Genomic DNA, 25,613 nt, shown 5'->3' on the forward strand with positions numbered 1-25,613 from the left:
CTTACAGTTAATAGAAAGATTCATGATTCTTCATGGTTGTCTATCTAGCGTCTGACAGTACCGACTGCACTGCTAAAGCAAGTCACTATCTATAATTGATATCCTTCTATGGAATAGGGTGCTGGCTGCAATTGAAGGGTTTTGCTGAAAGCTCTTAAATCCTGACAAGTTCTGCCCTTGTTCTGGTTGTTGCTGAGCTGCACTGCTGAGATCCCAGGGTTGTTTGAAGTTGACGCAAAAGGGTGCATGTGTTGCACATTAGCAAGACACAAAGTTGGTGAACCCCGTTAGAGCTGCCACTGCATTCACCCGCCAGGTAGTCTTATTTGCAGTGCATTGCACTCCTGAAAAAGCTGGGTACATCACTATTTGAAATGTATGTTATAGGTTTCTTTCTTTCCCTTTTTTCTTCTCCTCAAAAAATTAAAAAAAGATCTTATTTATTTTAAAGCCTCAGTTTGCTGCTGGGGTCTTTATCATTCAGCTGTTTAATTAATTTCTCTGCCCAGCGAGATATTATAATTGGGCTTAGCTTAGCTCAAGTTTGTTTTAAATGTGTGATAAATGCACTTGAGCGCCTAGAAGCTAATAAGATATTGTATATATTTATAAATCTGCTTTTTGTTGCAGTTTGTCTTTTCTTTTCCCCCAGAAATCAGTTTAAGAATAAAATATTGCAAAAGGGTTAGACGCTAAAGATAAAAGTTTGTTTAAGAAAATTATCCTTCAAGGAAATGACTGAATTTATTGTTAAATATTAATACAATGGCAATCAGAAAAACGCAGTGCTGCCTATTTCTCATCCCCCTTGCTGCGTAGCCTTGATGATAATTATTTTTTATTCAAAAACACGCTTGAAGAACTGTAGAGCTATTTTTTTGTTAGTGTTTTCTACTTAATTGTACAGCAATAAAATTCTCTCATTGTTGTTACATTTGATTAGATGAGATCAAAAAGCCCTAAACTGACAGCAATGGCTTACATTCAGGATGCCATTTGCTGAGGTCTTCCTGCCTGTTTGCAAAGCTCCAGTGACTGGAGCACTGCCCTGGCAATCCCTGGGGATTGTACTGCTCCACCTGGCTCCCTTCTTGCACCAGAGGACAGCTTCTTGGGTTTCTGAGGTACCCATGTGTTCCCAAGATATTGCAGAACACTGAGGGTGCCCAAAAGAACCCTTACATCCAATGCCGAGACTGGGGTTTCTTACTGTTCATGCTCTCTGTTGCTACAGAAAAGGGTGGGTTCAGCTCTGACCCACAGAATTTGTCTAGCAATCCATGGTGACCTACATTAACCCCAAACTGTGTGCACAGCCAGCCTCTGCTCCTTTTACAGCATCTATGAGGTGCCTTAATCAATGCTGTGCACCTGAAAACCCTTAAGAACATCAGGAGATGGTGAACACACCACTCTCTGAAGGATTAGCCCTCTTTACAGTGGGTCATTTTGGATGCCCAGAAATAAGGACATTCAAAGTCAATAGATTTGAAAGTCTCACTTCCTCTGCTACTGTGCTTGCTGTCTTTGGCCTGTGGCTTCTTCCTCAACTCCTCTCCTGTAGGAGAGCCATAGGTAAGGACTGGAGAGAGCTTCATCACTCTTCTCTAAACAAAGATCCAACTGCAATGAGAGGATAAACCAGATTAAAGCAGTTCCCGTGAGTATCAGCTACAGTGGCAGACCTGTAAGTTTCCCTGAGAGTTGCACATTGCCCACTACTTGCAAGAGGAGAAACTGCCCTGTAAGCAGAGAGTCCCAAGCTGCCAAAGCCAATTGGGTGCTGGGTACAGTTGTATGAGTAGGCATCTGCCCTTAAACAGATCTGGCCCAACAAACGGATCATCCTTCTTGCATTAGTGGTTTCTTTTCTCTGGGTCCTGGAGGTGTGCTTGCAAACTGGTCGTGGTGCTGGTGAAGTCCCAGCTTTGCGAAGCAAGTCCCTTACAATCCCAGAGGGGTCATACACAGTTTGCATGCTTCTCAGAATATGTTCAGGGATTTACTTAATTTTTAATTATTCTTTGCAGACGCAGTTTTTGGTGCATTTTCATTATAGTTTTATTTGGCTCTAGCACAGTAACACAGAGAGGATTCCGCACATTTGCAGGCTCATTGTGCGTGGCAGTGACAGCTTCTGCCCTGAAACGTTCAGAAATGTTTCCTTTAAATTGAAAAGAGTAAGGAATAGATAAGAACGTGAAATCCATTATAGTAATCTTTTTTTTTTCCTGACAAAAGGAGAATGTTTTATGTACAACAGCAAAGGGGGTTTTGTTGGTGGTTTTATTCTGTTTCATCTTGTTTTATTTTTTACTCAGTGGGGCCTGGATCCTAACTCATACTTGGAGAAGCAGTGCTGTGGACAAAGGAAATCAGTTCTTCAAGTGAGATAAGCCCAAGGTTTGGGCTAAAAGTTGGGGCAACATGGAGAAGGCAGGGAGTTGTTTCAGTGGCAAGAACTGCCATGGGAAGGCTTTTTCCAGTTTGTCCATCCCCTTAATATATTTTATCTTTGTAGCTGTGAGGGTACAAGGGGGAGGAGAGAAAGGAAGAAGAGATTATAGCAAATAATTGTAAGAAACATCTGTACAGAAGTTTTTAGATTTTGAAATCTCTTCCTCATTACCTGTTTAAAGGCTGAGTTCTAATTAAGACACCACCTTACTGTGCTGGGTTATTAAGCTGCTGAACCCATCCTTTTGAACTGTGCCAGAATCATTGAATTGTTTATAGGCCAGCAATTTATTAGATGGCGTAGCAAAGCTGGTAAGCAGATCTGTGCCCCGGAGACCATGTTCATTCTCTCTTGGTTTCTGTACCCACACAGGCTTGTTTAAATTTAAGCAAGTCTTTAACCCCCCATCAAAGGTATCCATGTAAGTGCGGTTGGGTTTTAAGGTTAAATAACCACAGACGGACCTTACTGCTGTTCTGGAGCCTCAGTAGCCCCCAGGCTCTGGCACAGCCCTTGCTTGTGCTTCTCAGCACATCCTTGTTGTACGTCAGTCACCGTGATGCCCTTTGCCTCCCAGCAGTGTTAAAAGTCATCAGTGCTGCCTTGTGAAGAGATCTTATTCACTCTGGGCTTGACCCAAAGGCCAGCTGTGCTTTGGCTCAGGTCCTCTTAAGCACTCCACTACACAAGTGCACCGGCAGTCTCCCTGCCTAGAGTCTGGCTTTTGATGAATCACAGAGGAGAAGGGGGAAAAAATAACATGGGGATTTCTTTTTTGATAGAGAAAGGTTTACAACAAAATAAATCCACCCTAATCTGTGAAGTATTAAGAGGGGATTTAGAGAGAGAAATTGTAATCATTTTTTAATTTTAATTCCTCTGTAATTAGCATTTCTTTCACAGCATTAGGAAAACTTGTTGTTAGTCTGCTGCTGCTGTGGCTTCTGTTCATGTGAGTTGCCAAAGTCATTGTCTTTGAATTGGTATCCCTGAAAGAGGTTGCTAAACTATGACATGTCCTTAAAATAACACTTCTTTTTCACTGTTGTAGGTCGGGAGGAGCAGTGCTTCTCCTGTGCCCTGAGAAGTTACTCTACTTGAAGTGTTTATTTTGCCTGAGAGTTCAGTTAGTGAACTCTTCCAAGTTACTGGTATTTTATAGGTGACTTCCAGTTTTGGGGAGAAATGCAGGATAAGAAGCTGCTAGCCACATCCAAGGGGAGCCCCATGCTGACTGAGAGACGAATGCATAGGTGAGAGTAAAGCTGCAAACTGAGTAGACTCTTCAGCTCCTGACTCTTGGCATATTGTGGAGAAGAAGGAAAAGGGAAGTCCCCTCCTGCCTTTATTTTGCTGCCTTGGTGCTGCAAGGAGGGCTGGGCTTGTGCATGGACTTCTGGCACCTTTCAGTCCTGACCAAAGGGCCAGGTACCAAAGACCCAAAGGTACTAACATTTGTAGGTAAAGGTACTTGCAGGGACAGGCAAGTTAAATCAGGAGTGAGTGAAGTTTTTGCATTTGGTGTTGCGAGGGCTGGGCTGCATGGATTCATTTTTGCAGTCTCTATTGTTTGTGTAACCACTTAATAGAAAGAAAAAGGAAAAAGAAAAGCAGATGAGCCTTTTATCATGGGGAAACAAATCTAGTGTTTTCCCGTGCTTAAACTTTAGTGTGAGCATGACTTTTCTTCAAGGTTTTGAGTACCTAATCTAGAAAATGAATGGGTGGTGCATTTGTCAGGAGTGGGTCCTCTGGAGGCTTGCACTGTAGGTATGAGGTCTGCATATACCATTCTTATGTGTATTGCAGGGCTGAGATGCTGCAGTTCTTCGTGAGATAAAGTAGTCAAGCTGAAAATGAAACAAAGCTCTAACTGTATCCCTCCTTGTGTTTAGCAGAGATAAACTACAGTGGAGTCTCAGTGCTGCTCCGTTTGGCTTCTGGCAGCAGCTTTAATTGGTAAAATGCAGATTTTTTTTTTGATCAAGAGAGGATTATTCTTGTTATCAGTCTGGAGCATCTTATTTCAAGATGAAAAGGCTTCGCTGAATTACAGATGCCAACATTTTTACAAAGCGCTTTGGCGATTGACATCTCAAAGAGAAAGTATGATTTATTAGCCTATAATGGCTAACACTCAGCACTGAGCTAGGTCCCACTGATTTGTAAAATTGCTTAATATGAATTGCCTTTTTGTGCAATTCAAGCCCCAGGTTTTTCAAATAAACTTAGAATGTAAAGTGTATGAAACATTACATACCTGAAAAGAGAGAAGGGTAATGAGACTGTGTAGCTAAAAAGGAAAGGAAAGCAAAAGGAAGAAAGGGATAAAGAGAGAGAGAGTGAGGAAAGGAAAGGAAAGGAAAGGAAAGGAAAGGAAAGGAAAGGAAAGGAAAGGAAAGGAAAGGAAAGGAAAGGAAAGGAAAGGAAAGGAAAGGAAAGGAAAGGAAAGGAAGAAAAGAGAGAGGGAAAGAAAAAAAAGAAAAAAGAAAAGAAAAAAGAAAAGAAAAGAAAAGAAAAGAAAAGAAAAGAAAAGAAAAGAAAAGAAAAGAAAAGAAAAGAAAAGAAAAGAAAAGAAAAGAGAAAAGAAAAGAAAAGAAAAGAAAGAAGAGAAGAGAAGAGAAGAGAAGAGAAGAGAAGAGAAGAGAAAAAGAAAAGAAAAGAAAAGAAAAGAAAAGAAAAGAAAAGAAAAGAAAAGAGAAAAGAGAAAAGAAAAGAAAAAAGAAAAAGAAAGATAAAGGAGACAGAAAAGAAAAGAAAGACCCACTTCTAAATCCATCTTGATGGTGCTTTTTTACAGTAGTTTGGTTGAAATGTTGGCAGGGTAAAGATTAATAACAAGCCTTGTCGCTATCAGTACTTGCTTGTCGATTCTCTGTAACAGGGCTGTCTGTTCAGCATGGAAATTATTGATTAAATAAAAATTGCTATTAGATTGTGATGTGATCCATAATCACAAACAATGGTGGACATTCTTCTTTCAGATCCTAAGCCATGCATCAAGTTTTTCCTTGCAGCAATTTATATTGTGCTGACACTCGCACCCATTAGGCTTTTATCCTCTCCTACATGTGCCAAGAAAGCACGAAAAGAAAGAACAGCAGCAGCACAGAAGCAGGTAGCCACTCACTAAATTTTCAGAGAGAAGCACAATACAGATAAGTCCATCCTTTGCTTCTGGTTAGCACCTTAACTCAGCAGTGATTCCTGCCAGATAAGGACAACACACCTTGAATGTATCGAGGGAGGTCCAGTATGGTTTGGGGGGTGGAGGGTGTTGTGTATTATTTTAGGAAGTAGTAGGAAGTAGCAGGAAGAACAAGCGTCTTTCCTGTATTTATTTAGCTCTGATGCTTCCTAATTTGAGGAATCTAGGATTGGAGCATGTCACTTAAAACTGCATTACTTAAGACTGAATTAATTAAAAAGATAATATCTCACTCTTCACAGCACATGTGAGCATGGTACCAACTTTCTCCTGTGAAAGCCTTTGTCTAAAACTAGGGAAACTTAGTGAAAAAAAAATTTCAGAGTTTGGCTACTTATAGGAGCTTATCTGTCCCTTTGCTTCAGAATACCTTAAACAACATATGTATGCCAGAAGTGATCAAGCCCACCTGGCCTGGCTCTAGGGAGAGGCATTCCTATAGCTCTGGACTGTTCATTGTAGGGTGTTTTGCCAGTTACCAGCATCAGACAGGATTTCCACAAGAGTTCTGTACCTCTGTACAAGAGCTGAGAGTAGAGAAATTTAATACTCTGTGGATATGCAGTGATTTTGTTGTTGTTGTTGTTGTTAGTGTAAGCTTTCTTAAATTTAGTGAAACAAAGGCTTTATCCTTTAAACTGTTATCAGTGCTAATTATTGAACAATGTATTATACAATTTCTCTATCTCACTACCATTGGGGTAGTGCTTACATTTCTTTATTGTGTCTGTATTGTTTGTAATATTGCCTCAGATAACCAAGCAAACCCTGCCTGCAGTCTTTGACTATTTGCCACATTACGTTTGGCTTCAAGAGTGTTTAACAGTGAGTTTAGCTTACTCCATTGTGCAGGGCAAGTACAAGGTTTTCAGGCTTGGCCACTATCATTTAAATCAAGAGACCACTTCACTTTGCAAAGTCGGAGCATGTGCCTTACATGCCTCCCTCCAGTGCAGCCACTCTCTCTGCATGGATCAGAGCCAAGGGATTACCAGCCAGGAAATTAATTGCCAAGGGCATTCCAACACTTACAGTTAGTAAAAAAAGCCTGAGCAAAGAAGTGTGTTTTATATGACATTCTGAAGACGCCAGGCTCCAGTTCTGATAAGTTTTTGGATGAGGAAGAGTTACAGAGATACAGGACTGCCCTCTGGTTTGCTGCTGCAGACTTCCGTGGTTGACTGCCAGCATGTCTGTCCTATTCAGATGGTGTCTCAGTGGTATATAGGAGAAGATATGAATCTTTGAGATAAGCCAGACTATTTAGGATTGGTTTTTAGTTACCAAAAGCCCTTGTAAGTTCACTAGAAGTCAATTAAAGTTAGTGCATGGAATGCAGGGGCAGGAAAAAAAATGGCCTTGGCTCTTCTCTAAGTGTGTTAGGTGATACTCCATGTTCTACTAAGAAATCTTGCACAGTTTTCATTGCAACAGCTCAAACATACATCTTTAGATACAATGCAGGACTGCTTATGGCATATATGAGAGGATAGGAAAATGTTACCCATGAAAAAAAAAAGATGAAAGAAGGTATCTGCTGCCACTGCCTGAAACATCAAGTGTGACTAACTTCGAATGTGGGACAGAGACCTTTTCTAGCCCTGAATTTGCTCAGATGTGCAGGGATGACCAAGCCTAGCATGGATGCAAAAGGGAAATTCTAAGTGGATGTCCAGTGGAAAAAACCCAAGGGACGTCTCAGAGCAGCAATAAACTGCTGCATGTCCTGAAGCTTGTTAGACATCGTTCTTGGAGGTGTTAGGAGGAAGAGCCCCAAATACTTCCTCCAGTCTAGTCATGATGTCGTGGCTTTAACACACTGATGCTTCTGTCAGCCACTGAGGCAGGATTAATTCTACCACGATCTCCTCTGTGATGAAATATATGTTAAAACATATATTGCCTAGTAAAACTTTTGGCATTGCTTATCACTGCCAGCATTTTTCTTTGTCGTTTCTGTGCAAAATGTTCTGTGTTTTTAAGTCACTATATTCCTAGTTTTTGTTGAGGTTTTTAGTGCCTTTCACTGCTAAATGTGGCTCAGGCATTATCTCTAGTCTGAACTGCAGCTTTCATAGTTTTTGTATAAGGAGACACTAAGTGCATTTATTGAAAAAAAAAAAAAGCTGTTACTCAATAGTCTCTTTCTGCAGACAAAGCACTGGTATTTTCATCATATGAACAATTTGTGTGTGTCCATGTGGTAAGCATAAGGGCTCTCTTTGCAAAAAATTAGAAAGATTTAGTGATTGATTTACACAGGAAGATACTGCTGAGGAATATATTTTCTTTAATTTTAAGTGGATCAGTGTTAGCTGTGCTGTAATATTAATAAAGTACTAAAAGTAGAAGAAAGTGAATGGTTTTACAAGATTGGGTCCAAGGTGCATGTTTTTCAGCAAATCCTGTCTACATGCTTAGTGCTAGTGCCCATGTGCTTAATGCACCCTGAAAAGCAGATCCTATTTAAGGATCTGACATTTACCTTTCTATTTATCCCCTTTAGGAACAAAGCATTTTCTGTAAAAGAGGCAGTGGTTTAACTTTTTTGTAAGGTATCCAATATTTTGCTATTTTTTCTGCCTAGATAGATGACCCATTGTACCACTCCTGGAGTTTGGAAGAATTCAAAATCATGTTAAAATGGTACTTTTTAGCTTTTCCTTATTTTCTCTTGCTATAGCCTTTCATAGGTTTCTAAGTTGGTTCATGGGATTAAGCAGTTTGTTTCTGCTAATATAAAATTGTATAAAGCTGCTGTAATATACAGTTACATTTTAACTCAAAAAGCCTGGTGATTCTAAACTGGTTCCAGTATATTCCCATGCACTGAAAGGCAGTGTAAATTTTAACAGATTTTTGTCATTACAGCCTTACAATTTTTATAAAACAGCTCTGTTTTTATACATTTATTTGGTGCACCAGTTGTTGGGATATTTTGCTGGGTACTTTTTTCTTCCATTTTTTTCTTCTCTAGGCATCTTTACTCTTGAGCTTTCATTTCTTGGCTCCACCACTCTGGTCTGTGCTGTGGAATGTAAAGATTAGGAATCTCTGCCAATTTTATTTTCTTGTGAACATGCCCTGTGTTAAAGGAGAATGTTATTACTTTTAGCATGGTTTGAACCCAGAGCTCAATAACTAACTATAAGAGTTGCTAAAACTCCACTCCTGCAGAGAGCTCAGTGTGTTTGGACCCAATCGAATTTAATGGGCTCCAGGCTGCTTTGAGAGCTCATGTCAGCAGAGCAGCTCACAGAACCAGGGTCTTTGCATCTTGGCCAGGAACAATGGCTGGAATGTATCAAAGCCAAATAATATGGGGGGAGAATAGTTAATTTCAGGTTTAATATATACAGCAGGTCTGATTTCTATTGAAGTCAGATGAGTTATGGTGGCAGGAAAGAGGCCTATAGTTTTTGTCTTCTGCAGAAATGTGGGAAAAAATCCAAAGTATTTACTTTTGCCTTGTGTGTGCTGGTGTGCTTCTGTCAAAAGCAGGAACATTATTTCATTCTTCATGCTATTTGCAAATAAGATGAAATACCTTATTGTAATGCCTCTTTACGATTACTTCCTTCTCATGTGTGCTGGCAGGAGTTCTCTGTGGTCTGTCTTTGCCAGTGAGAAAAATCCAGAAATAGAATATATGCTTTTAAGTGTGTTACACTAACATCTGTAGCAGTGCTAAGTGTTGGGCTGTTCAAGTTTTTCAATTTTTTTTAAGGCAAGTCCTGTATGTTTTTGTTAAAGATTGTATGCAACTGTACTTGAGTTCAGATTTGTGAAGAAGAGTAAGCCATTGCTCATGTTGGGTACTGCTTGTGAGGCAGATTTTCAACATGGTTTTCCTGGAAATTCTCTATCAGTTGCACGTAAAATCAGGTTTTTGTCTTTAAATGCAAAGATCATGAAGCAGAAAATTGTGAAGCTGAGCCTCAGGTGGTTTTCTCTTCTTCTATATTCATTAACTCCGATAAGGTATCAAAGAGTACATTTTCAAGGCAACATTCACTGGCAAATTTAAAACCAGTGAAGGGCACGTGTTTGGCCAGTCTTCACCCTCTTCCTCGTCCAACTGTAGGAAAATCTCTGCCTTGTTTGTGCACTACTGCTTTGACTAGTTTGAGAGAGGAGTGGATTTGAGTGGAATGTGGATCTCTTCGCAATATGAGTTCCCTACTTGTGAGCGTATGACTTGAACAGGCATTGCACCTTCTTGCAGTTATGCTGTAGAGCTGTTTCCTGAAGGCAGCAGCCCTTCCTGCAGCTCAAGCTGTGGAATTCCTGCCTGTAGCCACCTCTCAGAAAGCCTGTGGGGAGAGCTTGTGTGCATGTGTGATGGAGAAGATCATCAGTGCAGGGCAAGGTATGGGATTTTGGAGAAGACCACCTTCATTTGCTATTGCACTGTAAAGATCAACATCACAGTTTCATCACTTAGCAGTGGGTCTCAAACCCTTTAAAAGCAAATGGCTTTTGTTCACTTTTCTTTTCCAGCCCTGGTCTTTCAAGCCAAGTTGGAATTCTCTATCCCTGGTACACACTTCACCTGTCTTTTTTCTCCCTCTGCTTTTCTCCTTGCTAGTCTGTCTTGGGTCTTTTGGTTTATGCTGCAGGCACCAAATTACCCTATACTTTCCTCATGTCACCTTTACACAGAAGACAGGTGAAATGTGGGTGTAATTGGGGGACCTAAATGTGAAGAGTGTAAAAGAAAACAAAGTAGAATTGAGCCAAACACATATACATAAGATTATTTTTGTAAAAGTGAAATTCATGCATTGCTGAAGTCTTGGTGAAGTTGAAAGTTGTAATGGAGATCTACCTGTGATGTTGCCTTTTGAAAAGGAAAAACCCTACAGCAAAAGGCTTTGGTGCAGTTACACAGCAGTTCACATGCTCAGAGCAGCTCTCAGCCTGTGTGTTCAGACACACACAGTTTACACCAAGACAGATCCTGGAGCAAGTGGAAGTTGGAGGATTGGCAGTGCCCACGCAGTGGTGTGGAGCATGTAACACAACATACAAGAGTTGTACAGGGAGTGCTGCAGTGGAAGCACCCAGGAGGGCACTGGGAAGCACTGCAGACAGCAGGCAGGTAAGAGAAAGTGGTTGGGAGAAACACTAGGAGTGATCAGCTTGTGGTTGGCCCCTTGTACTCTTCCAGGAGCACTGAAGGGGGGTACTTGTGCCCTACAGGCTCCTTCATCCCAGTGCCCCAAGAACTTGTCATCCTCATGTAAACCCTTTCACATCTTCCCCTGCTTCAGCAGTTCTCAGTAGGGCAGGGGTCCTCTTTGGAGAGCAGAGATTTAAGCAAAACATGCCTGTTTTGAGAACAACTAATTTGAGCATTAGGCTTGTGGTTTTCACTATCATTTCCTTCTGCTGCAGCCTCTTCACAAAAATGCAATTAGCCTGTCCTTGGGCAGGTCAGAGATTGGGCAGGCGGTTGAAGAGAGAAGCAGAGGTTTTTTTTCACAATGTTGCTAAAATGGGGAAGCTGTGATACCTTGCTTGAGCTAAGGTAAATGTGATACAGTGCTGGAGGAGCTGGTAAAGCAGTATGCGTTGAAAAATAACTTCCATACAGCTGGGAAAAAGAAAAAAGAGTAAAGAAAGCTGGAATTCTGTAACATACCAGCTTCATCTATTAGCCTTGCAGCTAGTAATACAAGAATGCAAGCTTCAAGAAAGACAAGGCACTTGATTTTTGACAGAGTTATGGAAGAGAACTTCAGAGAAGAGACAAACGTGAGAGTCATCAAAACACCTTTCCCACAAAACACCATCACCACTGGAATGATTAATGTCCACAACATTTATGTTGATGTCCAGGCAGAATCTCATTTATTAGATTTTCAGGATTAGCAAATATAAATGCAGTTTCTTCCCATTGCTTTATAGCTGCTTGCTCTCACACAGGAAATCAAGGGAAAGCTTTAAAACATTGCCCTTGATGGAGCTGCATTTTGCTGCTAACAGACTTAACTGTACTGTATATGTGAATATATGTATATTAAATGAAACAAGAACAATATGTGATCTTATTGGGAAAGAATCCCTGCAATATACCATAAGTTCCATTCACTCCACAGAATATCCCAGAGCCTACCAAAAAGCTGTCCAAAACCTGGAAGCAGATACAGGCTGAGGGAGTTGGTTCCCAGCCTGACAAGCAAGCTGTGTTTGCCCTGTTGGTATTCTATCACATCCATACTGGATAACTGCTATATCAGAGATTAAAAGAAGGTCATGCTGTATTATGAACCACTGTCTTTATTTTTAGGATTAGATAACTTTTCCATCCCCCCCCACTGATTCTCTTTATGTCCTAAGGGCAGATCCTTTCTCTTGGGTCAGGAATGTAATAAGGCAGGTTTTCCTCTCTCCAGGATATTGTGTCTGTCTCACTGTATTTAAATTGCCACAGAAAGCTCTTCTGAGCAAAATACAGTATTTTCTTTGTACAGGAGCCAATGATTGACGTGTCCTTGGGGACTTCTCTGTCTTTAGCATTCAAACATACAAGTTGGATATGTTTAACCTATTGATAGGCAATGAAGACAGCTACAGAATTTACTGCAACAGAACAAAAGGAGAAGCAGAAAGAAAACAACTTATTTTTTGACCGGGGGATTTAGAATTTTTTTTGCTGTTGTTAGGGCAGAGAGATGGAAAAAACCAATCAGACCTATATTTTCAGCTGAAAGAGGGAGGTGAAAAGCAAACAGTCCTGGTGAGCTGTGTCCTTTAAGTTAGCATATTCATGTTTATTAGTAGTGCAGTTTCACATTTAGAGAACAAGACTTCTCCAGGCCCATCCATAAAAAGCCATTTGATTCACCATGGCTTGGTTAAACAGCATTTTATGCAAAAAGATGATTCCTGCTCAGTTGTACAGTAAAGGACTTCAGAAAATGCAAAAGTTCCTTAGTTATTATTAGTTTGATTATTCTTGGTCTTCCTGCATTCCTTGCTTCTGAACTTGTATGGCTCATGAGAGAGGGACAGTATCTTTCCATGTGTTGCACTGAACCCCAGATCTTTACTAAATTTTAAATGTGATTGTAAACCTAGTCATCTCCCAGTGCCAGCTGTGCTGGTCCAAGAAAGCTGTTGATCCCAGCTGTTTGCTGCAACATCTCTGAGGTTCCCTTCAGTCTGCCACTCATGTGGGAATGCTCCCTTGAACACTGGAGTCCTCCTTTCTTACTGTTTCCATCCTCTCTTCCAGCCATTGTTTTCCATGCTGCCTTTGTCCTGTGCCTTCATTGCCATCCATCTATGTTCACGGGTTATCTCAAGTTATAAAGCAGCATAATTTTTCAGTTGACTTAGGCTTCTAATTTTGATCCCTCCCTTTCTTCATTGACTGTTATTGCCAGTTCTCAAGGAACAGAAATGGGTATCCAGAACAGCACAGTTATAAATGAGCTTAAAGCATTAATTCAGCTGGAGTGCTGACTGGTCTTGTTTTATTCTTATAATTAAGTATTAACAGTCATGGACACAGAGATCAAATGTTAAGTTTGTAAAATAGTGTAAGTTATATTTCCCATTTTCCACATACTTCACTGCTTTTTGAAATAACCATTTTTTAACTGAAACTTTCTTCATGTAGTGATTTTTTTCCTTAATGAGGGAAACATTTTTAGTCACACTGGCGTTACAAATATTTGCAGTATATATATAATTTTGCATGCTTTTATCCTGGCTTTGGCTGGGATAGAGTTAATTTTCTTCCTAGTAGCTGGTACATTCTGGGTTTTGGATTCAGTATGAAAATAAGGTTGATAACACAAAGATGTTTTAGTTGTTGCTGAGCAGTGCTTACCCTAAGTCAAGGACTTTTCAGTTTCCTATGCTCTGCCAGGGACCAAGGTGCACAAGAAGCTGGGAGGGTGCACAGTTGTAAACAGCTGACCCAGACTGACCAAAGGGATATTCCATACCATAGAACATTATGCTTAGGGTATAAACTGGGGGAAGTTGGCTGGGATGCACTGATTGCTGCTCAGAGATGTGCTGGGCATCAGCAAGCAGGTTGTGAGCAGAGATTGTGCATCACTTGTTTCTTTTGGCTATTATTCACGTCCCTCATCTCCGTTTTCATCATTATCATTATTAGTGCTATTATTATTTTTATTTTATTTTGGCTTTTAAAGCGTTCTTATCTCAACCCATGGATTTTACCTTTTTCAAATTCACCCGATCCTGCTGGCAGGCACTGGTGGGAATGAACATGCTGGCTAGTGTTAAACTGCTACAGCTGTTAAAAAGTCACTGAAAAATATCTGATTATGAAATGTGGCATGCCACTAGTCTCCATTTAGGTTTACAGTCATGACCATATCTAGGGGGAGTAAGGGGCTTCATTTGTTAATAGTGAAAGATGTTGAAAATTAAGTATAGAGACAGAGATACAAAATCAAACACTGCGAGGTGAGGAGTGCAGTGCACAGACAATTTAGTGTATTCATTATACACAGAGGAAATTGCTGTGCAGTGCTTTTAAGATCCAGCTGATCTTAACTGTGCATATTACAGTTCAGCAAAGGTGGCAAGACTGTGGAGGCACTGACCTGCTTTGGGCCAGATCAACAAATTGTATGCATTGTCATGTTGCTAATCAGCGTTAGCAGAGATCTGTCACAACAGCATTTCTTAAAGCTTCCATAAAATATGAAAGAGAGCCACAAGAACTCTAGTAGAATAAGAACAAATGCATCCAAAGGAAAGGAAGCAGGATTGGGAATAGTTATCTGAGCTTCTCCACAGTCATGTGCCTATGTGGAAGTTCAGAGTACTTCATGTATAGCTGTAGCTTCGACTTGGCTTTAGGAACTGCAACCAGCTTAAGCATTTATGCCACCATAAGGGCTTAAAGCAGCTTAAGTGCTTCTTCAGTCTCAGGAACTGAAAATGGCTTAAGTACTTATGCCACCCTAAGGACACGAGGTCAAAAGTGTGCTCACAACTTGAGCAGCAGGGAGGAGACATTGGTCTCTTGGGGCTGTTTAGCCTGGTTGTGCCTGCAAATGATTTTTAGTAAGGAAAGCACAGACAGGATCCGTACCTATTTGCCATCGGATGAGAGGAAATTAAAATGCATGCATTGTTCTAACAGAGAGTCACAGAGGTTAGAGAGAGACTCGATTGCAGTGATTGGAATGTGTCTGAGAAGTCTGCTGGGGATTTCACTCCATGGAGATGCATTTTTTTTTCCTCCTCACAATGAGATTTCTATTGTCACAGGAGATTTCCTGGCTCACCAGGACCTCCTTTATATCCTGACTTTTTTTATGATGCTTTTGTCTGTTCATCTCACTGTGGATCATGGAGTCAAGTCAACCTTTATCGAGATATTAATGAGATGGTAGGGAGGCCTGTCTGATGTCATCTCTCAGTCGCCTGACTACCTAAAATGGTAACAAGGAGCAGTGGTGAGTTGTATAGTACATCCCTGGGGAGCAGGCAAGCTCAGGGACTTGCTTAAGTGCTGCTCCATCACTATTCTGAGCGCTGATATTCTTTTTGCAATCACTTGGCTATCTCAGGAAACTGTGTAGGTCAAGAACCTCAGAAGTATGCACACCGCTCATGAACAAGTGACTACTATTAGTGGGAATCAGAGATCTAAATAGTTCTATGAATGTGGCCTTTAGATTTCCTGGGCCTTAAGTCCCTGCCTCTACTGTGGCCAGAGTAGAAGATGCTCTTTCCTGAGGTTTGTTGTTAGGAGAGGTATGTTCACAAGCTACGAAGTACTTAGAGGCCCTGAGTCTCAAGTCTAAAGTGAATGAGATACCTGTTCTTCCACCGAAGTGGTGACAGGAAAGTTTGAATTCCGTTACACCAAGTAAGTTTGAATTCTGTTTGAATTCAAAAGTTCAAATTCTGTTACACCAGAGCTCTGGTGAGCTGTGGTGTACTTCACACGATTCTGATCAAGAAGGTTTAAGTTGTACTAGAGCAGGTGAAAAGGCTGAGAGAACTACTGATGGGCTAATACAGTCCTCAACGTGGCAACCAGGAACCTCGCAACAAATGACAAAGGGGACTCAGGGACTTCCCCCACTGCAAGCCACAGCAAGGTAAGGGGGGAATGAGGAGTTGGTCACTGCAGAGAAGACCAGAAGGAATGAGTTTATTTATTCCAGCAAGTGAAGAGAGAGGAGAGTGCTGTCTGCCAGTTAGTTAGGGTGGGGAAGGGAGAGAACTAAATACTCTGCAGGGAAGCAGAGCTGTTTAATCTAAAGGACGATGTTGGCACGAGAACAAATGAATATAAATTGGCTGTGAATAAATTGAAGCTGGAAATTAGCTGCTAACCAGCAGAAGAGTGAGTTCCTAGAAGCACCTTCCACTGGGAGCAGAGGGAGCTGATCACCAGCGTACCTAAAAGATGAAGCTCTGCTCATGACCAGGATTATGTGCAGTGGGGCTTGCCATAGTGAGGGGATGGGCCTGATGAGCAGGAACCCGTTTCTAACCATATATGGGCTTAAGGACAAATCTACATTCCCTATGCAAAACAGAAATAAAAGTGTTCCCTGCAGGACTTGCAGGTCAGGGACAGCTAATGCCCTTCCAAAACAGCTGCGGAGCTATCCAGTCTGGTGCTGCCAGACACACCCTCTGCACATTTCTTCTGTGCAGCCTGTGGGCTCCACAGCTCTCTTGTGCAGCTGCGAGGTGAGCTGTCTTTAGCAGCTGTCCCACTGTGATGCCTTTTGCACTTTGTCCCCTGTGCATAAAATGCAGTACCTCTGCTGGTTTGAGGGACTTTTTGTGGCAGTACAGTACAGGGGGAGATTTGTGCTAGAAGATGATTTAAATGCTGCTTCTGCTTGATGTCAGTGGCGTGATCTTGTGAGAAGTTTATTTAGCACCTCCTTTTTAATTTTTTAGAATGCAGGGAAATAACTGTGAGAAGATAAGTCTGAAATTGTCATTGTATAACTGAAATTAAATCTAATTTTGGCAATGGTGGTATGCCGTCCACTCTGCCACTGATTTACCACATTATACCAAACCAGCATGGTCTCTTCTCAGTTTTCTCCTACACTGTAAGGTAGTATGTCTAGAAAGGTAGACACAGGTTAGAAAACAGAAATGTGAGATTCTCCCAGAGTATTCTGCTCATGCCACCAAATAGCACTTTGCTTTCACATGCAATCTCAGTTGCAGTGACATTCTTTTCCTGATGTTCCTAAGAGTAACATTGGTATGGAGAGGCTTTTCCTCCTGCTGTTTGACTACTGTGAGAGCACATTTGGCCTTTGTTTATGTACTGAATAGCTAAGGGGTACCAAGCAGTCAGCTAGGACATGCGTAGATTCTCCTTTCTTCTAAAAACACTTGGGGAGAGGGTAATGGAACACTAAGATTATTGCAAATCCTACCTCCAGTGTCACTTCACCTCATCTGCTACAATATAAAGTAACACATACTGTGGGTATGGATTATTTTAGAACATGGGTAATTTAAGATGTTCCCTTTTTCAATAGTATTACTTACCATCTAAGCATTTATGCTTCCAGGATACTGTGGATTAAGTTTCCCATTATCTCTAGTTTTTGAGCTTGCCTGGTAGAGATGACAGGCAAATTTCAGCCTTGATTTCAACTAATTTGGTGAGGTTTTATGCTCTGGAATTGAATTTTTTCTAGAGCTTTCTCCTTCAAAGGCAGGTCATTCTGAGACCGAAATCAGTATTTAGGTCAGCTCCCTCTGTTTATTTTAGAGTGTTTTAGAACTGGATGATAATAAAAACATTTTGTAAAGAAAAGAAAATGAGCCAGACAAACAAAGGTTTGGAAATGAGCTCTGAAGTAGCATGAAAGTGACTAGTATTCTGCAAATGACCCCTGTTTAGCAGCTTTTTGGAGCAGTGTGCAATGGGAGATAGCTTGTAAAATTCCAGCATTTAATGGGCGCTTTTTTTTTCAGGTCAGAAATACTTAATAATAGAGAGCTGGTGCTTCAGAGCCTTATGTTAGTAAACCTGACACTAGGGAGTAATATCATTGGCTTTCATGCGCCTATTTACTGTAATAAGGATTACAGACATAAGTAAAACTTGCAGGTTTGGGCCCACAAAATTAAAAGAAAAGCCTTTTCACACCCTGAAACTGCATCAAAATTCAATTTCACCAGAAAAAAAAATCCTTCTGATCTAGTCCCTGGAATGTGACATTTCATGGGTGTAATAAGGTTACAAACAGATTATAAATTGAAACCCTATAAATCCTTATTGTACTGTACCAAAGCTTCTGCTTTGCATAATACTCTTATTCCTGACTGTTCTTTGTTTTACAAGCTCAAAACTGTTCATTCCCTCTCATAATAGAGACCAGGGAGCCAAAACCACCGTGCAAAATCCAAAGGTAATTATCTGAGTCAAAGAACCTGAATGCCAGAGTTCACAAACTTCTGAACTTTTCTTAATGGTGTTGTTTGCACAGTGAGACCTCCCTCTTCCTTTACACGTCACAAAAACTGCACATTCTTTCTGCCAAACGATAATGGTAAAAAATCCCAGTGTAGATTTACTTCCTGGTTTGTATTTTTGTAGTTCTGCCTATGTGTCCATAGCAGATGACTGACAAGTTTCCACATAATAAATTGAGCAAGTGAGGATGTTTGAATCCCAGGATTACAAATACTGTGAATCTCCTCACCTGAGAGCACTGCTGGTGCTGATTTTATGTCTAGCAAGTGTCTTCCTCCAGACCAGCCTTTCACTATTTGGACAAATTCATAGGTTTGCTAAAATACCACCCCTCCACAAAAAAGCAATTAAGCAGCTCACCTGTGAACTAAATAAATTACCCATATTAGCAGATCACAAGCTCATTTCTTCCAGTCTTTCCTTAAAGGTGAGGATCCTCAGAGGGATTGAATGAGAATCAGATGGATTTGCAGGTGAGCTCTCAGGGGCCACTTGGAGCATCAGAGCAATGAGGAAAAACAGTACAAAGAGGGTTTAGGAAAGGATTGATAGGATAAGAGAGCAGGGCAAATGAGTATGGAGGGCCACAGTTGTGAGACCAGAAGGTGATCACAAGGTATTTGACAGGGAAGCCAGCGATGGAGAGAGGCAAATGATCAAGTCACTGCTCTCAGTAATCTTTGTCAGCTGCTGCAGTGAGCAGCTGGGAAAGGAGTGGGGAAGGGACTTTTAGGCCCATGAGAAAGGTCAGTTTTAGAGGATGCTCATGCTGTTAAAGGCTAGAGGTCTGGAGCACAGGGAGCAAGCTCATTTGTGGGGACAAAGAGAAAAATCTGTCCTATGGAGAATTTCTCTGAAAGAGCCTCCATGGTGCCTGAGTGTCCACACAGCAGGAGGCAAAAGGAGGTGCTGTTGTGAAGTGATTGATCCAGCCTTGAGGTTTTTGTATCAAATGGAAAGCCTGAGTCACACACTCAAGTTTCATCCCCCTCGTGGCTGTGTAAGTTTAACCACGTAACACACAGTCTGTAATGTTTACAGAGAGATTTGACCATTAATTACTTGAATGCATTGAATTTTGCCCTGTTACTTCTTTCTCTATCAAGAAAGAGCACACATTAACCTCATTGTACTCTTTTGATGCCATTTCACAGTGCAGGGCATGTGTATGCTTCTGGCACAGGTGTGTGTAGTATGAATGGCCTGGAAACATAAACTCCTGCAGATTACAAGTTGTATGTTCCCCAGCACCTCTGTTCATGCATTCTAAGCCCCATAACAACTTTTAAGAAATGGCAAAAAAGTTTCAGAAAAAGAGCTGTCATCTTTTATAGGCAATGGACGTCTGTTTGCCATGGCAATGGTGCATATTTTGAATATAAGTGATTTTATGTGGCTTTTTGATTGATTTCAAGACTTTAGAAAAGATTGGTATTATCTTCTTTGTGTTCCAGTATGAACTACAGAGTTTTTTTACGGCTGGCATTTTCTGTGAGCCCATTATAGAACAGATACAGATTTCATCCCTGTGTCGTGATCAAATAAAAACTTTTTTTTTTGTGGTAGCTTAGTGGGAATAATGTCATTCGCTGAGTAATGCGGCCATCTAGTGGCACAATGACAGAAGTACGCCAGTGTGGAATAGTTTCTCCAAGAGTAAGGGAATGAGTCGGGGAATGAGTCGGGTAGCTCCTACTGGAAAAAAACTTTGAAAGTCCAGGTGGAGTTTTCTTTTCTGTTGTTTTCTAAATCTGTGCAAAAAAACTCAGACAATTAAACCTTAAAAAAAAAAACAAAACAAACCAATTTTGAGGCTGGCCCTGCTTCACCTGCCTGTTTCCACTCAGAAACACAGAGAGAATTAAACCCATTTTCAAATGCTTTTTTGAACTAAGTCTTAGTGAAAGAAACAAAGAAGGACACTTTTATGGAAGAGTACAAGATACACAGCCCTGTCCTGCCTCTGGATACACTCACATGGATGACACTGACCACAGCAAGACATGCCTGTGAGTCAGCAGGGCCGGGGCAGCTGTCACTCCCACACACATTCAGACAGAGCCAGACTTGGCAATGGCAAAAACTGGCTTGATGTATGCTTCAGTACTCAGAGTTTCTTTTCACAGTGTGTAGGGGTTTGTTTTCTCAACTACGACCTGTGCGTTTACTGAACCAAATACATTTGCTGAAAGAAAATATGGATAGCAGGGAGTGAGTTAAAATTTGGGGTGAAAACTTGGTTTAACAGTTCTGTTGATTTTTCAGGTTGGAGGATATGTTTCTAAAGGGCTGATTTTGTAAAACTTGTTTATGTTGAGCAGCAATTAAGTAATGCTTCCCTGCTCTGCGAAAGCAGTACTCAGTGTGAATCATACAAGTGGAGCCATGCATGAGATTATCCAGGATCCATGTATCAAAGTGTATCCCTGCGGCCTGATTCAAAGCCTGTTGATCTCAATAGAAACAAATTCATGGGCCTCAGTGGACTTCCAGTAGGTTCTATAATTTGAACCCTGTGGTCGTTTGGGAGTGCAGATGACCTTATTCTTTCAGTACCACAAGGACCTGGCTCACATTTGAATTTCTGGTGCTCTTCCAATGCAAAATTACAATCAGGCTGCAGCTGATGTTGTACTTCTGTTAAACTGTAATCTCTGTTCTGCCTGAACAGCATATCAACAATGACCACATACATGGTGAGAAGAAAGAGTTTGTGTGCCGATGGCTGGACTGTTCCCGGGAGCAGAAACCTTTCAAAGCCCAGTATATGCTGGTGGTCCACATGAGGAGACATACAGGGGAAAAGCCACACAAATGCACTGTAAGTAAAGGGGCCTGAGCTACAGACTTGTTCAGGGAAGCTGGGGCTGTGCAGAGAACAAACAGAGCAGGACAAATGCTGCATTCCCTGAGCTCTTGTCTGTCAGATGCTTGTGGAGAAGAGACTGCCGTGTCTGCTTCGTTATCCTGCATGACCAGATGTCAAAAGCTTTAGGAGAGGGGATTCCCTGAGATTTGGCCCACTTCCTCAAGTTTAAAGTTAAAAGAAATCCCAAAAGGCGTTATTAAACAGTGCTCAGTTTGCTTAATTATTTAAAAGCACTTTCTCTTACAGAGCTGGATATTACTGCTGGCCACCAGCCTCCTGATGGCTTTGCAGTGGATTTCTTAGTCAAAGTACACAAATACCATGCTCTCCTGTAAGTGAAGATTTACATAATGCTGAAAGCATTTTAGCTTGAGCTGTGATGGAGTTTGTCTGGGTAAAATTAAAACCCTCCAAACCAAAACTACATTGGACAAGGTTATCAAGGCTTGGAAAGTTTCTAAACTCATTTATAAGTCCATTTTTACTGTTTCCTGCAAGTCCAAAGATTTAAACTAAATCAGACTTATTTCTTGTCTGCAGTTTGAAGGTTGTACAAAGGCCTACTCCAGATTAGAAAACTTGAAAACACACTTGAGATCTCACACTGGAGAGAAACCATATGTATGCGAACATGAAGGCTGCAACAAAGCTTTCTCCAATGCATCTGACAGGGCCAAGCACCAAAACAGGACTCATTCCAATGAGGTAAGTAAGCACAGCTTTAAAAGATTAATATAATTCATTGTTGAACAGGCCTACAGTGTGGTCATAGCAATGTATTACAGAGGATAGGCACAGAAACCCTCAGCAACCTGAAAGGAATGTAAGTTCTGTATGGCTCTTACCAGCACAATATGTCATACAGACCTGGAGAGGCTGTGGGGCGTTTTATTAAGTGTAGGAGGGTTTTGAATGAGGGGATCTAACGGAAACACATGCATTAACCAGGGACAGATCCTCTTTTCCCTGTAAAGCTGGGATCATTTTTCCCTCTGGAGCTGGAGGGGCTCTTTGAGTGCCTGGAGCCATCTCCCTGCCCTTGTTGGTATTGACCAGGTATCTGCTGGGATGCAGGTTCCCCAGCATACTTTGGGATGCTGCAGACAACCACAGTCTCCAGCGTTTGAAATCATGAGTTGCCTTTTAAGTTCTGAGTTACACCTTTTCCTTCTTCTTTCGTTTCTTTCACTCTTTCCGTCCTGAACAGACCTCATGGACTAGGGATACAGCAGAGGAACATATGACCTTTCTCAAGGAAACCAGCTGTGGTAGTCACAGTTGTTTCCCAAACTCTCAGTGTAACATATTAGTACTGTTTCCTGTTAGTGCTGCCTACTTTTTCAGGAATCACACCATCTTCTTGCATTGTCCGTGTTTTGTTGCCCCATTTCAAGTTGCACAGAGAGTCACATCATCTCAATCTCACATCTCAGAGTCCGCTCTCTCCTCCTTGACGTGTCCCTATACTCCTTCACCTCCAGCCTAAACCTTGAAGTACTGGAAGGGTGGGACATACCATGGCAGCTATATCCATTTTCACACAGCTTTTATATCTCTCTATTTGTCTGTCAGGTCTGTCACAGGCACACACTGGGGCTGGCAGATCCCCAGGGGGCATTCATCTTCTTCCAGTCCCCAGTCCCTTCAGCATCTCTTCAGTCACAAGGGAAGCAGAGGGCATTGCACATCTCTGAGTTTGCCTCATCCCTGCCATGTGTGCTCTCAGCCCAGCTAATAACGGCACCGAAGCCCTGCAGTGATTTTGTAAATGGTCACCAAGGTAGAAGGAACTTCACCAAGACTTGCCAATAGCTGCCTGAGCTTTCTTTTTTGATTCATGTCTGAACCAATCTGTATGTTGCCTAGCTGATGAGTTAGTTCTTGTCATACTTAACGATGTGACCTGCCTCTGTTTTAAAGGTCAGAATTTCATGTCTAACAGTAAGTCACCCAGAGAAATTTTATGCTGCACATCATTTCTAGTAGGTGGAGCCACAGGGGCAAATGAAACATTTCCTTCACCATTACTTCACACCAAAACAGGCTAATCTTCTAGGGCAACATGTACTGGTGAATACCAGGAAAAGCACAGACCAAATTCAGCACTCACTTGCAGTGTCATTTTGGTTTTAAGTGGGTAACCTGCAGAGAGCTTTAAAAGCAGCTGACATATCTTGATGAAGATATGCTTTACTCATGCAGAAGAGAGCTAAGTGACTTGTATTTCCATAGCATCTTGAGAAAACCTGCCTCAGTAGCTCAACATCATCTTGAAATTGCTCATTTTTGCTCCTGTTCAAGTAAATGGGAGGTTTTTTCCACTGATGTCAGTGGAAGCCAGCTCAGGCTTTAAACAGCTATGAAGAAGCTGCATTTGTCAAAGGCTCCACAGTGCCATGTGTAAGCCGACAGAGAACCCCTCTGAGGAACTCCACATGAGGATCTCTTTCTTTTTTTTTGAAGGCTAGTATAAAAAAAACCCTTTAAAATAGTAGTTTCTTGGAAAAAAATCAGTAGTAAAAGTGAGTGAACAATACTCTGCTTCCTGAGGCAATTAAAAGATTGAGGAACTGCTCAACTCGTCTTTCTAGTCCTCTCATAATACAAGAACAAAGGCTTTGTTAAATTATGAGACAGTAAATTTACTTTATTCTACATTGCTTAGTGAACTATAGAAATTCACAGACAAAGAAAGCGGTTTCTGAAAAAATGAGTGATGAGTTATGCTAGTAGCAGTAATAGTACTAGTGCATATATTGCTTCAATTGTGAAAATGCTCATTGCTCAGTGTCTTATGCTTTGATATCATACTGATGATCTGAAGGAGCCAAAAAAAAAAACGCTTCCTCAGTTAATTCTGCCTGAACAAAGGGGCTGACATCTTTTGAAGAGGGTGGTTTGCCTCTCAGTGTCAAGGAGTAGGCACTAGGCACACTGGAAACACTATCAAAATGCTCAGGGCAATGGACAGGATTGAAAATTAGGCCAGTCTTCATGAATAGCCATAGCTGTGTTGACTCTTCTGCTAAGGTAAGTGAAACCTTAGCTAGTTGGTACCATGAGAGACTCTGCCCTCTGTCAACTATGCAGCATTAATTGCTGCCTTCTGAACCAAGGGAAACTAATAGGTTTGACTAGGTGCAGTCACAATTTGAGAGGACAAGGGGTAATGGCTTTAAACTGGAAGAGGGTAGGTTTAGATTAGTTATAAGAAATTCTTTACTGTGAGAGTAGTGAGGCACTGGCAGAGGATGCCCAGAGAAGTTGTGGATGCCCCATCCCTGGCTGTGTTCAAGGCCAGGTTTGAATGTGGCTTTGAACAACCTGGTATAGTGGGAGGTATCTCTGCCCTTGTTGGGAGGGAAGTGTAATTAGATAATCTTTAAGGTCCCTTCCAACCAAAACTATTCTATGATTCAGTCTCTGTAGAGATCATAAATCGGGTAACAAATTCAGTGTGAAAGCGTATAATTGTGACACCAGCTGTGCTCCAAGGAATTCTTCAGGAGTCCCACATGGAATTAAATCTAATTTAAGTGGGTTTTGTGTCTTGTCAGAAACCATATGTTTGCAAGATCCCAGGCTGCACAAAGCGCTACACAGACCCCAGCTCTCTCCGGAAACACGTGAAGACCGTGCATGGCCCGGAGGCACACGTCACCAAGAAGCAGCGGGGAGATATCCACCCAAGGCCTCCGCCACCAAGAGACCCAGGCAGCCACTCTCAGACTCGGTCACCAGGCCACCAGACTCAGGGTGCAATTGGTGAGCAGAAGGACCTCAGCAACACTACCTCAAAGCGTGATGAATGCCTCCAGGTGAAAGCAGTCAAGTCAGAAAAACCAATGGTATGCAATACACCGTGCCACTGCCTTCGTCCTTTTTTCTTCCTGCAAACAGTTAATAATCCCTTATAAATGCCTTTAACCTCTAGCTCACAAGGTTTGGTTTTCTGAGGTTTTCTTCTATGTTTACATTGTAAAATGTTTTTAAAGCCTAAGAAATAGTAAATGAAAAGATTACATCTAGTCTGTCCAATATGGAATAAGTGTAGTGTTGGCAACTGTCACAATAATTGTTTCTCTTATAAAGCTTCATCTTCTGGAATAAGCCTAGTATGAGAAAATCAGAGTTTTCTTTTAAAAAGAAAACATTTTTTCCACTCTTCTGTTTCCAGAAGAAAGATGGTGAATCTGCATTTTGCAGGATGAAAGACGGAATAAGGAAAAAACCAAACCAAACCACGAGAAGTCCAAATGATTAAAAAGACAGTATTGATGATGCTCATTTTTTGAGAACCTGAGCAAGCAATTAAATTTTAGGGGCTTGAGGCTTTTGGGTCATGGATCAAACTGAAGCAGGATGAACTGACTGACTTCAACAGCAGACAGGCATCTTTTGATAACATATTATCTCTGTTGTGATGTGACCTCTTACATTTATCTGATACTTACTCAAGTTAACCTAATCCAAGTTTAACTAAATCAAGTTGAATTAAGAGTCTACAGGTCTTTTCTCTGGTTTACCTTAATGTATTGCATAAAACTGTTGAAAGGACTGTATTCCATTTTTTGAGATGCCATCTTAAATACACAAGTTCTTTCATTTGCCTGAATTT

At 41.3% G+C, this 25,613-nt stretch overlaps 1 protein-coding gene across 4 annotated transcripts in view; it reads left to right on the plus strand.

The window, feature by feature from the left end:
* GLI3 (GLI family zinc finger 3) overlaps positions 1-25,613 on the plus strand; it is a 217,461-nt gene that overhangs the window by 180,931 nt on the left and 10,917 nt on the right. For all 4 annotated transcript variants that reach the window (XM_085051565.1, XM_085051567.1, XM_085051566.1 and 1 more), the window contains 3 exons: positions 20,798-20,947; positions 21,536-21,700; positions 24,553-24,843. In XM_085051565.1, the coding sequence (XP_084907691.1) occupies positions 20,798-20,947; positions 21,536-21,700; positions 24,553-24,843 (606 nt within the window). The remainder of the gene's footprint in view (positions 1-20,797; positions 20,948-21,535; positions 21,701-24,552; positions 24,844-25,613) is intronic.

The sequence above is a fragment of the Lichenostomus cassidix genome, chromosome 2, assembly GCF_008360975.1.
Source record: "Lichenostomus cassidix isolate B80296 chromosome 2, HeHo_3.0, whole genome shotgun sequence".
In the NCBI taxonomy this organism is placed as follows: Eukaryota; Metazoa; Chordata; class Aves; order Passeriformes; family Meliphagidae; genus Lichenostomus; species Lichenostomus cassidix.